General features: G+C 38.0%; 1 protein-coding gene across 1 annotated transcript in view; it reads right to left on the minus strand.

Annotated features, from left to right (window-relative positions):
- Positions 1-798: 798 nt before the first annotated feature.
- The window catches only part of LOC122791078 (torsin-1B-like), an 89,028-nt gene continuing 73,000 nt past the window's right edge, over positions 799-16,826 (minus strand). Inside the window, exon 3 of the mRNA XM_044058855.1 lies at positions 799-2,851. Coding sequence (XP_043914790.1) covers positions 2,607-2,851 — 245 coding nt within the window. The 3' untranslated portion in view covers positions 799-2,606. The remainder of the gene's footprint in view (positions 2,852-16,826) is intronic.

A 16,826-nucleotide genomic window follows, 5' to 3' on the forward strand; every position in this document is an offset into this window, starting at 1 on the left:
CCATCTGGTGAGGAAAAATGTCCCGCACCTGCCACAATATACAGTGACTCTGGGAAGGATAGAGTAATAGAAATTATAAAAGGCTTGAAGAAGATTGGACAGCAAAGACCCTCCCATACCATGGCAAAATAAATAAATAACTAGGATAGCCAAACCAGTGAGAAAAATGGCCAGTATTCAGGTATTATGTGCAGTGAGCCCAGGTAAATTGCACTAATCTTAACAAAATGTCTAGCTAGAGCATCCAGTAATAAGTACAGTGATCATGTAGGCGACAATTCTCCCTTATGTGAGCTAAGTGGGCATGACAACAGTTTTTGGTGTTACAATCTATGCTTTTTTATTGCTGAAGTGTATAACACTGAAACTCTATTACTCAGAAATAGTACTTTTTACTTTTTAGGAACAGTACTTTCAGAGGAGTGATTTGTGACAGACGAGTACCAATAAGAGTGAAAGGGAAGTTCTACAAGAGGGCAATGAGATCAGCTATGTTATATGGGTTGGAGACAGTGGCTTTGGCAAAAAGGCAGGAGTCAGAGCTGGACATGGCAGAGTTAAAGATGTTAAGATTTGCACTGGGTGTGATGATGGTGGACAGGATTAGGAATAAGTATATTAGAGGGTTAGCCCAGGTTGGAAGGTTTGGAGACAAAGCCAGAGAGGTAAGATTATGTTGGTTTGGACGTGCTGAGGAGGGATACAGAGTATATTGAGAAAAAGATGCTAAGGATGAAGCTACCAGGTAACAGGAAAAGAGGAAGGCCTAAGCTAAGGTTTATGGATGTGGTGAGAGAGGACATGCAGGTGGCTGGTGTGACAGAGCAAGATGCAGAGGACAGGAAGAAATGGAAACAGATGATCGGCTGTGGCGACCCCTAATGGGAGCAGCCAAAAGAAGAAGAAGAAGGAACAGTACTTTCAGATTACTGGTCTGCATTTATAACTAGAACTTATTTGTAAAGAAGAAAATAAAAATGAGATGAGAACAGTTCTGCATGAAGCCGACTCTGAGCAATCAGGGTATGATGTAACAGCAAGAGCTGCCATTATGGGGGTTGTGTATTGCTGCTGCACACCTAAAATGAATGCGTGATTATGCACTCCCTTCCCATCTATCAGCATCTGTATATTGGCACAGCAAAGATACATGCAATGGTTACAGTTTTATAATGGGTTATGATAATCTGTGGGAGTTATACATAAGTATGCTTTACATCATCCAAAGTATAAGTATGTGTCTGCCATTCTCAAGCAGCCCTAGATAACAAAGTAGCATTAACAGACTGTGTGCCTGAATGCATACGTTCACTGAAGAATGCTCAAATAAAAACCATGTAAACTTCACATCTTGTAGGGAAAAAAGTGAGACAATTTTCAATGCCACCTCTCATGCTTTGAAAAGTTTCACTCTTTTCACAGTAATTAATAAGTTATTTTGCTAAAATTATCCACAGTTTTGGAGCAAATCTAATATAATCTTTTCTCCTTGTTGCATTGTGACCACTTGCCAGCCCTCCTTCACCCACTTGGATGAGAGGCAATTGCAAACCCATTTTGCATGCAACCATAAAGGTTTCACTCTTTTTTATGGTCCAAACCTCACCCCTGTTGTCTGACAAGGGCACCCACACCACCACCGTGGCATCCTGTGCACTAACAACAGAGTATCTTTGTTCCCCTACACATACATGCTCACTGAGAGCTACCTTCACTAGTTTGGTATTGCCAAGAATATGTCCTTCAGTCTTGCAGCTACAGTGCATTGCGCTAGTCCCTGCAAGTGGACAACCAGAACTAGTGTGCCCCTCTCCTTAGGGTGGGAAAGCTAAGGTAAACAGTTCATAACTGTCCTCCCCTGCCCAGCTCTTCCACTGCCCAAGCTATTAATCAGTCTCTGTTTGTTAGAATCAGATTCTGGGGCTTTTACTCCTCTGTGGCAGAGAACAGAATTAAAGATTCATCTCACTACTGATATGTGCTGTACGGTTTCTCACTTATAATAATACCTCCTTGCAAAGCAACAAGGTAGCATGTGGAGGGTAAAAGTCATACCACAATGTTTCTCTGCTGTGAATTTAAAGAAGACAGAAGTATTTTCCTGCAACATATCTGACTAATAAAGCATAAAACAGAAGTATTGAAAGGTCCTACCAGGTGATTGCCTGAAAAGACAATAACAATGATGAATCAAATTTTAACAATACCAGCTTCAAGCTCAGTACTGAAATTTCAGTTTTACTTATCTGCTACTATTTCTACATTTAACTTTGTTGCCTGCCTGCAGTGTACAGTAATATCAAAACGTATTTGGAATATGTCAAAATAGCCTCAAGCTGCTGGTAAAACAATCATGGAATGATCACTTGCTGTTTCTTCACTCGGACTCAGAGAATTGGTCCTCTCTGTAAAACTTCAGGTCCCTAAGAGTGATATCCCAACATGTGAAAAGTTCTTGCAAAGTTCAGAGTCCACACTGAGTTATTAGTCAATCCAAGAAAAATTATGATATTATCTTACCTAGCAGCAGGAGTCCTCAGTGTGGACACTTGAAAAATAAACAATGTTCTATATTTAATGCAAATGTTTTCTCAGATTTCAAGTATCTATAAATAGGAGTTCAGCTTTGATGCCACTGTTTTACATCCTTTTACAGAAAACAGCTGCTTGTCTTTTGGGTAGTAAGTCATTTCATCTGTAATTTTCTTTACAATATCCTCATCCACCAAGCCAAGCTGGGACATGAGCTCTTCACGGGCGCACATCTCAACATGCCGGTACTCCAAAGGCAGAAAAGGAATAAAAAAATCGATCAAGTGTTTCTCAATTAGACTGGCATGCCACAACCCACCTATTAATGAGAAATAAAAAAAATAATGAGTTTCCACAAAACACATCCATAGATAATTATTTAAAAATGATTACTGCAATGATCAGGAATATCCAGCAGATTTTTTCTCATCAGTGCCTCTTCCTACATCTGTTGCTAGAAAAATTGTCTTCTGTTAGACTCTAAAAAGCACAATACAAACAGCCTCATTAGATGCAAACTGCTAACTCAAAGTTTCCTCGGTAGTTAATCCCCTGTATGTGATACTCCTTAGTACAGCGGATCACAGAACCTTCTACTCAAGTGATGTGCAAGACAAGCAACCTCTTGGGATCTCCACCAAGTATAAAATATTTCACTTGTAATGAATGAAATTTTAATGACAGGAGTGGGACTTGTCATTTCTCCAAAAATTAGTGTTTCATGTCTGTGTGGTAAGCTTACCACCCCCTTCTGGGGGGTGATTATTTCCCCCATACATTTTGCTATTTAATATAATCACATCCAAGGGTGTAATACTCAGAGAAAAAAAAATCACAAAAAAGTAGGTTCCTTTCTTGTTTGACAAATTAAGAAAAAAAGATGCCTTATCTGAAGCATAGTGTCTGTATAGATAAATTCAAGCACTGGTGTTTTGGCAGAAGTAATGACACCCATTCCCAATGTATAAACTATGGCTGAACAGTTTACACATTATTCTTAAAATCATGGTTCAGCCTCAGGCATGTTGACCAAATGATACCCTTTTCTGTAGCAAATTGGACAGTAGCAACAGATCAGTACCCTTTTAATCTGCATCGGATGCCATGTTTTAATTCCCACAGAGTACCAACTGTTCCCCAAATAATTATTGTAGCTAAGACTAAACACAATATATTTCACTATATGTTGTACCACCCATAATAAAAAAACAGTAAAGTTTTAGTACTTGCAGCTTCAGCTGGCTAGAATTTCTAAGATTCTATCACACTCTCTATGACATGGCACCTTCTAAATCCTTTTGAGTATCCATAATAATAATTTTACCATTTGTGTTCTCACGACCTTGGAGCGGTAGAAACCTGTAGATATTTAACAAGTCTTTAGGTGGTTCATATTTGGACTGTACTGCTTACACAGAAGTACCACTGCCACCATTTACTACTGGTTCCATCCTCTTCACATATGTCTTTAGAGGAGGGCCTCCAGAACCTACAAAGGATGCCACGTGGTACACCACTTGGTACATTGTCCAATGCTCATATGCAGAGAAACTTCTTCCTTTCTTATGTTACCTATGCCCCTTGCTATACACCTACATATCCTGCTTATTGTTTATGCCACAGGAAGTACTTAGCCAGTCTCTTACACTTCTGAAATTGCCTCCAGATGTAGTTGTTTCACTGACTTGATTATTTTTAATGGGGTAAATTACAACTACCATGTGAAAATATCCCTTCAGCAGGCAGATAAAATTATCTGAACTTGCTACCATTAAGGCACTGGAGAGAAACTGATGGGAAAAACATTAAAAAAAACTACCTCCACATGCAGGACTCACAAAGACCTGCTCCACAAGCAAAACGAAAACTTAACTCCATAAAAAAGTTCTTTTAATTGCTAAAACAATAAATAAATACAACTTCCAATAGCCATCTTGTAAATTACACTATCACCTGCACGAGCTATGTTTTTTTAAGTACTTAACAAGTCTTTGAATGCATAGAAGCATATACTGTTCATGCAAATGATGTCTCTGCTGCCTATAACCTACAGAAAGTAACATTTCCCAAGGTAAATGAGCTCTGTTAATAAACAGTGACCTATATTTCAAGATACATGCTGAAATTGGTGTTGACAATGTAACTACATGACTTGCAGTCTGTTACAGATTTATAAACTTGCTCAAATTTGAGACAAAAAAGGGCAGTAGTAATAAATGTGCTGATACCCAAGTTATGTGTTTTACCATTACTTGTACTGAATTCCTCCCTTAACAACATAATTCAAAAAGTGGTTAACAACACAAGGGCTCGTCTGAGTCCTGTGAATATTACTGCTTCACAATTCTGAGTCACATGGCTTTCAACAACCACAAGTACCACTCTTTTACTGGCCACTTTTACAGGCAAAGTATTGCAGCTCAGATAATGTGTGCTACCATTAGTACAGAAACTGGAAATACCTCCAAACACTACATTCTTAGAAGTAATAAGGACATTTCCCTCAAACTAAAGAGACAAGTCTTTATCTTGGCATTGGCTGAGAAAGCATTTAATAAAATCTCTTCCAGTACATGGAATTATTACCAGAATGAATTAGAACTATGCAAAACCTGCCTCTTTTCAGGGCTAACCTTTAAGAGTATCTACAAATTTCACAAATCCCAGTGCTCCAAAGAAACAGGTTACATTTGAAATACTGGCTAGCAAAATTAAACAGTATGTAGAAATAATAAACATAATATGACTTTACCAATGCAATAACATCAGTGAAAGCAGCAGAAGTTATGGTGGAATAATTCTGTACAATATGCATCACTGGGTGAAGGGTTTTCATAGCATGTATATATGTTACTTGTACACTATTTTGTGTGCATCATTAATTGTACTTCAACTGACACTTTAACATAAAAATGTGCTTACTACCATACTATGCCAATATGAAGGAATGTTATCTAGCTGTAACTTTGGTCCCAGACATGGATGAAAAGGTCCTTGGGCCAGTCCATCCCCCTAGTTAGCAAACTGATGTTTAATATCTTTTTAAATGAGTATAATACGCAGTATTAATATTCTCTGCAAAGCTGAGTCAGTCATGGTGGCTTATCAGATCCTTGTGGTGTTTACCCATTTAGGCTTTGCTCTTGTAGGTAAACAACTTCCTCAATTGTAAAGCTGTAATCCAACCATCTAGATCAGTCACTAACAACTTCAGAGTATGTCTGAGGAACAGGACCTGAAGTATTGTTTTATCTGTATATCTCACCACACATTCTTATTTGAATGATAAGTTACCCCAGAGCCATAGCCATGTCATTTCTTCTTTATAAGTGCTTCTCCCCAGCCTAAGTAATAACTGTCCATCTCTTTTAGCCTCATTCTTCCTGGTCAAATGGAGCTACCCTTCAAAATCTCATATAAGCCAAAATCACAAACAGAATCAATAGCCAACATAGCTATACAAACTACATTTATTGGTCTCCAATATTTAACTGCCAAGATCTATATGTGGTCACCAACAACTTAACATCCTCTTTATTAAATCCTCATAACACATACTTTCCAACAATAACTAGGCCCGTAAAGCCACAGTTTAGTCCTCGGTTAACTCCAGAACTAACAGATATATTTAAAGTAACAGATGTAGCTTGGTTCCAGTGGAAGCAATCCAAGCTGCCTTGCAATCATGAGAGACTTACAACACTGAATAACTTTGCTAAAAGGTGTACAACATGATACAAGGCCATAGCCATCAGATCACAATAAACCCATAACCTCAAAAACCCCAAACTATTCTGTAAGCAGGTGTACTAACAAAAACAACTCTACTTCACCATCCCTTAATAAAACAAACAGCAACATCCTCTTCTGACATGATATTTTACGAGACTTTTGGGATCTACCTATTTCTAACTCTCTCCCCTCAAGAAATTCCCTTATGCATCCTACATCATAATTACAGAACTGCTGGTCCTTCTCTAAATCTACCTTACCATTTTCTTTTTGTTACATAAAAAAGACACTGAAGACCTCTTATACCAAATCCAGTACAACGCCCTTCCTATAATGATATTTACAACTCTGGTTCTTCTACTTTTGTAATATTTTCAACGTATCCCTTACAAAAATATTATACTCTCCATTAGGAAGTCTGCAACAGTTAAGCCCCCAGACAAAAATGCAAATCCTTTCCAGTTCTTCAGATTTCTGATTTCACTTTTTATAACCTTATTGAAAATGCTACAGAAACTAACCACTTCTTAACCATCAGTTATATTCATAATACCATCTCCTCTCCAGTCACCAGTATGGTTTCTGGAATGGGAGAAGCACTGTAACTCCCATCCGAACTTTTTCTAATTACATCTTAATCCGTGTGAATAATGGCAGTTTGTTATTGTAGCTGTAGACCTCACCAAGGCACCTGACCTGGTTTATCACAACCTACTGTTTATATGCCTCAAAGCCATAGACAAACCAACTGGTTGATTAACAATTTTTGTGTAAGAGAAACTTCCAGTTAGGACCTTCTCTCTCAGACTAAGCCCTCCTAATTAGAGGAATTCCTCAGGGGCATATGTGCTCTCCACCACTATTTTTCATATTTATTAACATACTTTTTATTGACCTTGCTATCTTTCCAGTAATCTTGTTAGACCCATTGTTTGAAACAGTTAACAAATCTTCTAGAACTTGAACTTGCCCATCTTGACACCTGGCTAAATCTCATGCATCTCATTCTCAACTACAAAAAAAAAACAGTTTTATTTGAGACCCAGCAAAAGGTAGCCTGAATGCCAAATGACTGGGAAATAGTGAGACCACTATCACTGCTAGGGACATGACTCAGCAAAAGAGTACACAAAGGTAGCCTGAATGCCAAAAGACTGGGAAATAGTGAGACCACTATCACTGCTAGGGACATGACTCAGCAAAAGAGTACACAAAGGTAGCCTGAATGCCAAAAGACTGGGAAAAAGTGAAACCACTATCACTCCTAGGGACATGACTCAGCAAAAGAGTACACAAAGGTAGCCTGAATGCCAAAAGACTGGGAAATAGTGAGACCACTATCACTGCTAGGGACATGACTCAGCAAAAGAGTATACTGTCAACATTACAGTGAAATGAGAAAAGCAAAAATTAGCAAACTAGTCTTCTAAGCTTACATAAAATCTTATGTTTGCTCATAACTCTTACACTGCATCAATAACACCTCTGTCAGGTCTTAACAAAAGACAAATGGCTTTGTGTCTGGCAGAGAGCAGTGAGCCTCCTGGACTTGCATGTTTATAAACTGCTTAACTCGCTCAAGCCTAAAATCCCTTTTTTGTATACTTGCAGTTCACACCTGTACTGCCTTATGGTGTCCAGAGTTGTTGCTTCTTTAATTGACTTACCAGCTAATAACTGGAAGTATTAGAAAGGGCAAGGAAATATTAACAACATGACACTACAATTGTTAGTCTAGGATCTTTGCCATTTATTATTCATATTTTCAAATTTATGTTCATGTTTTCATAATTGAGAGACCTACATGTTATTGAGGTGTATGGTGTGAGACAGGACAATTTGCTGTCAATACTGGTTTATATCACACTATACTGGAAATATTGCAAGTTGTTTTTTTAGTGATTATTAAAATAAGCAATATTTCCATATGTACTTAATACTTCAAAAACCCAGTGACTTTCAAACTTTTCCATGACATTAAGTGAAACATTAGATGCTGCTGAAGAAAACTGTCTTTGACATTTGCACGGTAAGTTGTACATCTAGAGGGATATCCTGTATTATTAATTTTGGTAATCGTACAATTAAGCATATGTTTTCATAGTTTTGTAAATATCTCAATAGATATCCTTTTATAGAGGAATTTATTGTTGTCATCTGAAATCTTATGTCTGGCTAACCAAAATGTTCAAACAGTATATGTTTAGGTTGTACAGTTTTCAAGATATGAAAATTTGTGAAAGGTTACAGAAAATATAATTTGCGGTTTGTGTGCATTATATTGCAGTATTTATGTAAAAGACTATGAATGTACATTATCACTGTAAAGAATTTGTCTTGTTGATAATACTGCTATTTATACGGTTGTAATAGCTTTTATTGTTCACAAAATATTTACATTTGTTTATATGCTTTTTAAGTTTATTTTTAAGAAAAAGTTCTGGAATGTAGGATGTGTGTGGGTTGTTGATGTGTGACTGAAAAAGAGTTCCAAGAGAAGCAGTGGTCTATCTAGGTAACTAATAAGTAAGCAATAATGCCCAACAAGGGTGTATGCTGTTGTGGAAATAACGCCAATGCTGCAGGCTAGACAGCAGTCACTTCTCAAGAGTCTTTTGGAAACAGAAAATAGAAACAACACTTTAAGCCAGTCAGGATATCTCAAGGAAAACACACCCCTGATTATTTTAGTGAGAAACTTTTGTGGCCTTTCATGCTGGGTCATATGGTTAGACAGGTACATACCAAAAGCCCAGTATACTCTATTATGAGCCTGATGAGGGAGGAGGAGAGAGGTATGATGACTTCCTTAGACCTGGAAGAAACACCTCTGGTGATTTGTCTGACAAGGTTAAATAATTATCTGACAACAGTGGATACATGGTGACCAAAGGATAGTTTGTTGTCAACAAAAGTGCCCAGATCCCTAATGGCCGATTGAACATTCAAATCTATGTGGTAGATGTATGGGTGCCCATTTTTGCTTAAGGACTTAATACTGCATTTCTTGGCATTTAGTTTTAGGCTATGGTCCAGGCACCACTTATTGGTGTATGTTAGTCCCTTCTGAAGAATTTGAAAGTTGGATGAGGAGTTAATGACAGCTCCGAGTTTGCAGTCTTCTGAAATTTGGTCAGCAACAGGCCGTTGATATCAGCCTTGACAGAAAAGTACATACCAAAGAAAAGTGGTCCTATGATCGATCCCTGGGTGACACCAGTGGTAATTATTCTATTCAAAGAAAGAGTGCCTCCCACACTATTAACTTTATGTTCTGTCAGTTAGCCAGTTTGCTATACAGCAGGTAACATAGCGGTTCACATTTAGTTTGATTAGCTTGTTGATAAATTCAGAATGTGGGATGGTATAAAAGCTCCAGGTAGGCAGCATGAAATGATTTGCCAGAATCTAATGCATCTGTGATATGTTCAAAGAAGACCTCCAGGTTCAGGAGGCAGGATCTGTCTTTAACAAACCCACGCTGCCTGGGGCTCAGGACTTGCACAATGGCTATGTCCTTGTTAATAAGTTTCATAATGATGTGTTCCATTGCTGTGCAGATAAGGCTGGATAGACTTAAAGGTCTATATGTTACTATTTCATTACTGGATCCTCTCTTGTAGAGTGGGATGACTATGGCAGTTGTCCATTCCACAGGCAGAAATCCAGTGGAAAGGCAGAGGGTGAATAGACTTAGTAGTGAGTCTACCAAACAGTGTCTGGTGCTGACAACAAGACAGCCTGGCAAATTATCATGACCCACTGAGCAAGTGATTCTGGCCCTGGAGCAAGAATTCAGGACGTACTCTGGGGTGATCAGAGGGGGTGGTGTGGGTATGCTAATCAGAATCACGTTTATTGGCCAAGTGTGTGCACATTCAAGGAATTTGATTCTGGTTTCAATGACTTTCAACGTATGAATTACTTAACAATATACATACAACTATTAAAAGCAAGACAAAAAAATGTAAATATACATATACGTACAAGATGCAAAGTGCAACTCAGTGCAAGAAACACTGAAATAAACTCTGAAAGAAACAAGTATTAACAATACATAACCAAAACTGCAGAGCCCTTGGATGCTTGGGAAAAAGAATACGCAGCCAAATAAGCCAAATTAACCATTTATGAACTTGATGGCCTGAGCAAAAGAAAATGTTCATATATTTGCTTGTTTTGGTGTGTCTTAATCTATAACAGCTGGCTGATGATGATAGTTCAAAAAGATGGTGCCCTGGATGTGAAGGGTTGGGGATGATTTTCCTAGCCCGTTTCATGACTCTGGAACAGTACAAGTCCTGTAAGGAGGGCAAACTAGCACCAATTATATTTTTGGCGGCCCTGACTATTCAATGTAACCTATTTTTGTCTTGTTTAGACACAGATCCAAACCACACTGTTATGGATGAGCTGAGAACAGACTCAATGACTAATATATATAATATGTTGGAAAAAGTTAGGCAAAGGTAGGGGATTAAAATTATACCTGAATTTGTTCACCAATGTGCTGATTATGTCTTCGAGGGATAATTTAGTGTTATGATATTAACTCTGGGCAGTGCTGGTCATTGCCTGTAAGGTTTCTGACAAAGCTGAAGATGGCTTTATGGTTATTCTTAGCAGAGACAGCAATTCTCAATTTGTACTTACCTTTGGAGAATTTGATTTTGTTTCTGAATTTTCTGTTAATCTTTTTCAGTTCATCCCGAGATGATGGAGTATTAAGTTTGCTTTTATGTGCTATGCATTTTAGCCTCTTATTTTCTAGTTTGTTTATACTGGGGTTCAACCCTAAGGGTTTATTCCTGAATTTGGCATTGTATTTTTGTCTTATTGTGTATGTTTTGAGGTGGGTGTATAAATTATCCACAAATGTGGCAGCATGCAGGATCAGGTGATCGAGACAAGGAGAATGCTTAAATTTCATCAGTTTATCAGTTAGCTGGGTTAGGTTTTCCTTACAGTAGTCTTTAAAGACAGAAGGGTTTTGTGGTAAATCAGGTTTTACCCTCCTATTGAGCACTGATAATCAGTGACGTGGTAACTGTAGGTGTTGATTGTAAGATGACAGTACCATTGAGAACAAGGTCCAATATTTTTGATCCCCTAGTTGGTACTTCAATCATTCGGTTAAGGAAGCTAGCATTAATGAAGTGTATGAGTCTTTATGCATATTGATTTGAGGTGGCATAGGTTTCCTGATTAATAGAGAGATAGTTGAAGTCTCCCAAAGGAATAGTGTTAGGCTTGATAAGGAGGGACGTCAGTTAGTTTAGATATGTATCATGAGCTGCAGGTAACATGGGGGGTATGGAAGTTGGCTTTGGCCTGGTATGAAGTTCTGCTCACCATGTAAAGGACATGGAGATGTTGAAGGATATTGCCATGGTTAACAGTCTGGAGGTGAGATGGCTTCTTAGGGAAACAGGCAAGTCTTTTCCAAGAACACCATCATTTTCTTGTTGGGTCTAAAAGAGAGGTAGCCACTGAAAACCTGCAATGTAGGAGTCCAGTTGTTATTCTGCAACCATGTTCCAGTAACTACAAGTAACTCACAGAAGAATAATAGTGAGTATTATATTTTGTCTCACTTTCTCTCTCTCTTTCACACACACACACACACACACATACATATATATATATATATATATATTATATATATATATATGTATATGTATGGTTCCACTTGAAACCCTCGAATTACCACATCATCGAACCTTAAAACATCGAGACCAGAACGTCGCAAACTGAGATAATTGAAAACTGACATCATTGAGATGCGTAACATCAAATATGTTTTGATACTTAGATTGTTGTATTTAGGCATGTTTGCACACAACGTGTAGGGAATGTGTTTTCGATGTTGCGTATCTCGATGTCAGTTTTCGATAATCTCAGTTTGCGACGTTCTGGTCTCGATGTTTTAAGGTTCGATGATGTGGTAATTCAACGGTTTCAAGTGGAACCATATATATATATATATATATATATATATATATATATATATTTTGTACTATACATGCTACCATGTAGTCTGTTCCTTGAATTTTGTTTTCCATGTCAAAATTTGCCAAATCCACTGCTACCCAAGTGCAAGATGAAATTAAACTTGCGATACTGAAAGCTGTTTTTTTTGTGGTCACTGTTGGAAATGGGGGATGAGAATGTTACAAGTAGCAGTAGGTAATAAAGCCATCATTTTTGGATATGCTAAAATTTTTCAGCAGTGGAGATGAGTGTGTCTGTGCGAGTGTTTGCTGATTAGAGTTACAGAGTAAGGGCTAAAGAAGGTAGTAGATGTTTAAGTGTGCTTAGGTACTGGTTTGTTTGCCATGTGTGCATTTGTGTCTCTCTTATTTAGTGGTACTGTTACAGAAAGGGTGTTTAGTAACCTAATGTGTAGGTTTGGGATTAGCACAGACATGTAAGTTGTTGTAGAGGGTGAAGCATTTATTGATAAGTCAATTGTCCTTGAATACACATTAAGATACACCATATATGGACCTCATAACTAACTGTATCCATATTTCTGAATAAAACAGAATAAAATTGAATTACTAAGTCATAGCCTTGGTAAGGCATACCACCACTAGTGTGCCAGAATTATTATATTTTTAGGCATGCGGAAGTATAAGGATTTGTTACTTCTATGGTTGCCAGGAAATATTAACTGGAATATATAAAATTAAAAATATAAGCCCATGCATAAGCTTTGGCTGTGGGCTGTCCAGGCTGTAAAAGCCAATAAATAGTGAGTTGCTTTAGCTCCACCTCCCATTAGAAAAACTAGGCAGCTGCTACAGCAGATTAAAGTGTACCATGCATGAGGACTGCACTTTTTTGTGAATGTTAGGAAAGCAACTGAACAATAAAGATGAGTAATTGTGAAGAGTAAAAATAAAAATGAAGGTCTGGCAGTTAATGCAGAAGATCATCATTCTGAACTGTTAAGCTGTAGTCTAGGCTACAGGATTTGAATCCCTCTACCTCCATGTAACTTACTGTGTTACTCTGAGCAAGTTACTTAACCATACAATGCTCCTGAGTCACCCTGAAAAGGGACATATAATATATGTCCAGTAGGCGTACCTGGTCAACAAGTTAAAAAAAAACTCAGAAGGACTACACTGCCACAGACATCCTTATGTCATTTATAATATATTTGTGCAGACAAGGAACTTTAGGACAAAGAGATCCCCTATAAAAGCAAAATCCCCAATCAGAGCCAGAAAGATACAATGTAAAGTGGGGATGCCTAATGAAAGTCTTATGATTTTGTGAAAGAGAAACAAAACAATGACTTCAGATTCACTTGACTCGAACTACAGCTGAGATTAGTAACACACACACACACACCTTTTTTTTTTCAGGGTTCAAGCATCTCTACAATCGTCCTACCACACCTTAGTTTGGGGCCCGAACCACCCAAACTCTTGCTTCTTGTGTATGCCCTACCACACCCAGTCTAGCGCCTGAACCACCCAAACTTCTGCTGCTTGTGTGTGCAGATCAGTCTGGTAGGGAAAAGAGAGATTTCTGAGAGAACTCGATCTTGACTGTCAGAATGAAATCACATATTTTTGATGATATGAGTGTCGATCGTTAGTGTAGCGAAGTAAATCCTATTCTGGTCGTTCTGCTACCAGCTAGAGTAGGCCAGAGGGGCAGCTTCCCCAGGCACAAGACATTAGAGGTCATAATCAGTAATATCAGAGAGGTACCAATAAGTCCCTGTCAGTCAGTGGTGCCGACACCATTGTTGCTCAGCTGTGTGCAAGTGATCAGTGCACGCAACAGCAACCAGTACTGGTAATCATTTAAGCTGGCACAATTGATATCACTGGTGCTTAAATGGCTTCAAAAAATGCTTTCAGAGTGTGTGTATATGTGTGTGTGTCAGTGTCTCCGTGTCTGTGTGCATATGTGTGGTTTGATTTTAGTAAGATTTGATGAAGTCTAACAACAAAAGCACTTCTCATACCTATAAAGTTTACTTTGCTGAAATCTAACACAGTAAGGATCCTTCTTTCCTGTACATAGATAAGGATGTTTAAAGCTTAGGATTCAAAATTTTAACATAATCTACCATAAAACAGTGGTTATTAACTAGCATTTTCAAACAGTTGCTATCACAGCTATACTTCTAAATGAATGGACTGCTAACAAAAGATCCAAAAAATTGAAAAGCCCAAAAATAAGGTTCAACAGCCTTTTTTTACATCTATAATCAAAAGGAACAGGTTAAATATCCCCAAAAACTGTTAATAACCTTTAACTAAAATGAAGTGGCTAAATATCTCCAACTAGGGTTGCCACCTTTTCAAATGGTCAAAGTGGGACATTTTCGGGACAAACATCAAATTTTACAGGCCGACACATACCCATGGTCAGTACAAAGGATAGAACTTTACTTTTTTGCCTAAATAAAAGCTTATTCTTGTAGCATTTTAGTTGCTTATTCTGTTTCTTATAACATTTAGGTATTTTAGATACAGAATAACTGTTTTATACAACTATTACATAAAATATAGGAAATGACTTTGTCCTAAAATCTCAGGACATTTGCCATTTTTAAGTTTTTTTGTCAGGACACAACTGCCCAAAGAGGGACTGTCCCTCGCAAAGTGGGACAGGTGGTAACCCTATCTCCAACAGCTGTTACTACAGCTAAAGTTAGAAAGATCTGGTAAAAGGCACTGACAGCTGTTATAACACCTTCCTCCAGTTGCTAACTCAAAAATCAGCTCAAAAGCTACAATACCAAGCCACTCCAATGGAGTAGAGGGATAAAGTCTTGGCTATGGCCCAGTCAACCCAAGTTCAATTATCAGCTTGGGAGACTGACAGAGCAGCAAAGAGGGATAGAAGTGCCTGTCCCAGGTGAGTGGGTATTCATCAATGTTGCTCCCTTAGGGGAGGCATGGTTGAAAGACGGGAATTACTGTCAAATATAACTGATGAGCATGGGAAGTGGGGCAAGAAGCTGGTAAGGCAAATACAGAACCACCCCCCCCTCCCCACGATGGAAGTTGAAATGATCAAGTTACCAGGATGCCCTTAGGATCTACTAGCCCATGCATTACTGGTGTATGTTTTGGGGGGGTAGGAGATAAGCTGGTAGACCCATCATGGAAGTGAGGCTTTGAGGGCCAGACCAGTTAAATGATGTCCCAAGGTGGACCAAAAAATATTTAAAAAAACCCGCTATACCAGTTGGGATCATCAAAAAGATCCCACATAAGGCTCTAACTGCTGTTACTACAACTAGATCCCGTCACTTGTTCTCAAGCCTACCCTAACCTCAGCTCAGTCTTGTTAATACTGAAGTAGGCTTGAGTAGGGTAACTTCAGAATGTTGGGCAGCATTTCCAAAAAGATGGTGACCACTAGAGTAATTACCTGTTCTCACTATGGAGATAAAGGCTGATCGCAGTTCATGTGATGGTGATACAAAGGCAAAAATGATCTAGTAACAGATAGCAAGCAATATGTGTCCACTTTCAAACTATAAAGAATATATTGTATTACTCCAGCAACATGCACATACAGCTTGACTTAGAGTATTTTGTTGAAGTTTGTAAATTTATATGGTCTGCTTTACTGAAAAGTTGACTGAAATGTTAATTATTTGAAACAATTTAATAAATTATTGACCTAACTGAAATGAGTATCATGTGACTGTTGACTTTAACATCCTCACATGTTTACACTGAAAATTCTTTTCCCTAAAATTCCATTGAATGAAAATGACTGCAAATGAAACACAAACATGTTTTTTCAAATAAAGTCAGAGTTGGAGGTTGTATCACTGAATTGTGAGGCATGTTCCTCATTGTTTTATTTAGTATTATATTTATGCTGTGTTTGTTTCCATTATGTTTTCGGAGATGGAAGTGTCTGAAAAAAATCTGTCTGTTTACTTTTTTCTGTTTGTTTCTGTCTTATAATATGTTGAAACTGTTTGGTCATTTACAGTGTTGGCATGATAAAGCTGATATTTGTGGATGTACCGTGTGGCAATTTTAAATTCAGAAGATAATAATAATTACTGAACTGTATCATCTTTCCTGTATTTTCTTAATCTAATAGTAGAAATACAGTCTCCTTATCTTTTCAGATCCCTTAAATGTTATTACAGTGGTGTTTCTTTATTTGTGAAACTGGAACTAACCCCTTATCTTAATTATGTGGGATTTGTATTTACCTTATTTTATTATATTTTGATAACTTCACTGTCCAGCCAAGCTAGACCTATTTTCAGTGGCTGTCTAGCAAGAAAGTCTTTAAAAATAGGTTCATAGGTTCATAGGTTCATACTAGGCTATCTGCCCAAGGGCATTTATAAGCCTAGCCCGAATAAAAACTATGCCTATCATTTTGCTGTGCCTCTGTCAAGCAGTGACGCTGAAGTAATCCCTGGGGTATATCTGCAATCTCCCATCCATTGGTCAAGATTCCTCTTGAACAAGACCAGAGAGGTGCTCTGCCTCACATGTACCGGGATTTTGTTCCACAGCAAGTCTCTGGGTGATGAATCTGTCCCTCCAGCACGTTCTATT

This window comes from Protopterus annectens, chromosome 16.part0 (genome assembly GCF_019279795.1).
Source record: "Protopterus annectens isolate FY-2018-M chromosome 16.part0, PAN1.0, whole genome shotgun sequence".
Classification (NCBI taxonomy): Eukaryota; Metazoa; Chordata; order Ceratodontiformes; family Protopteridae; genus Protopterus; species Protopterus annectens.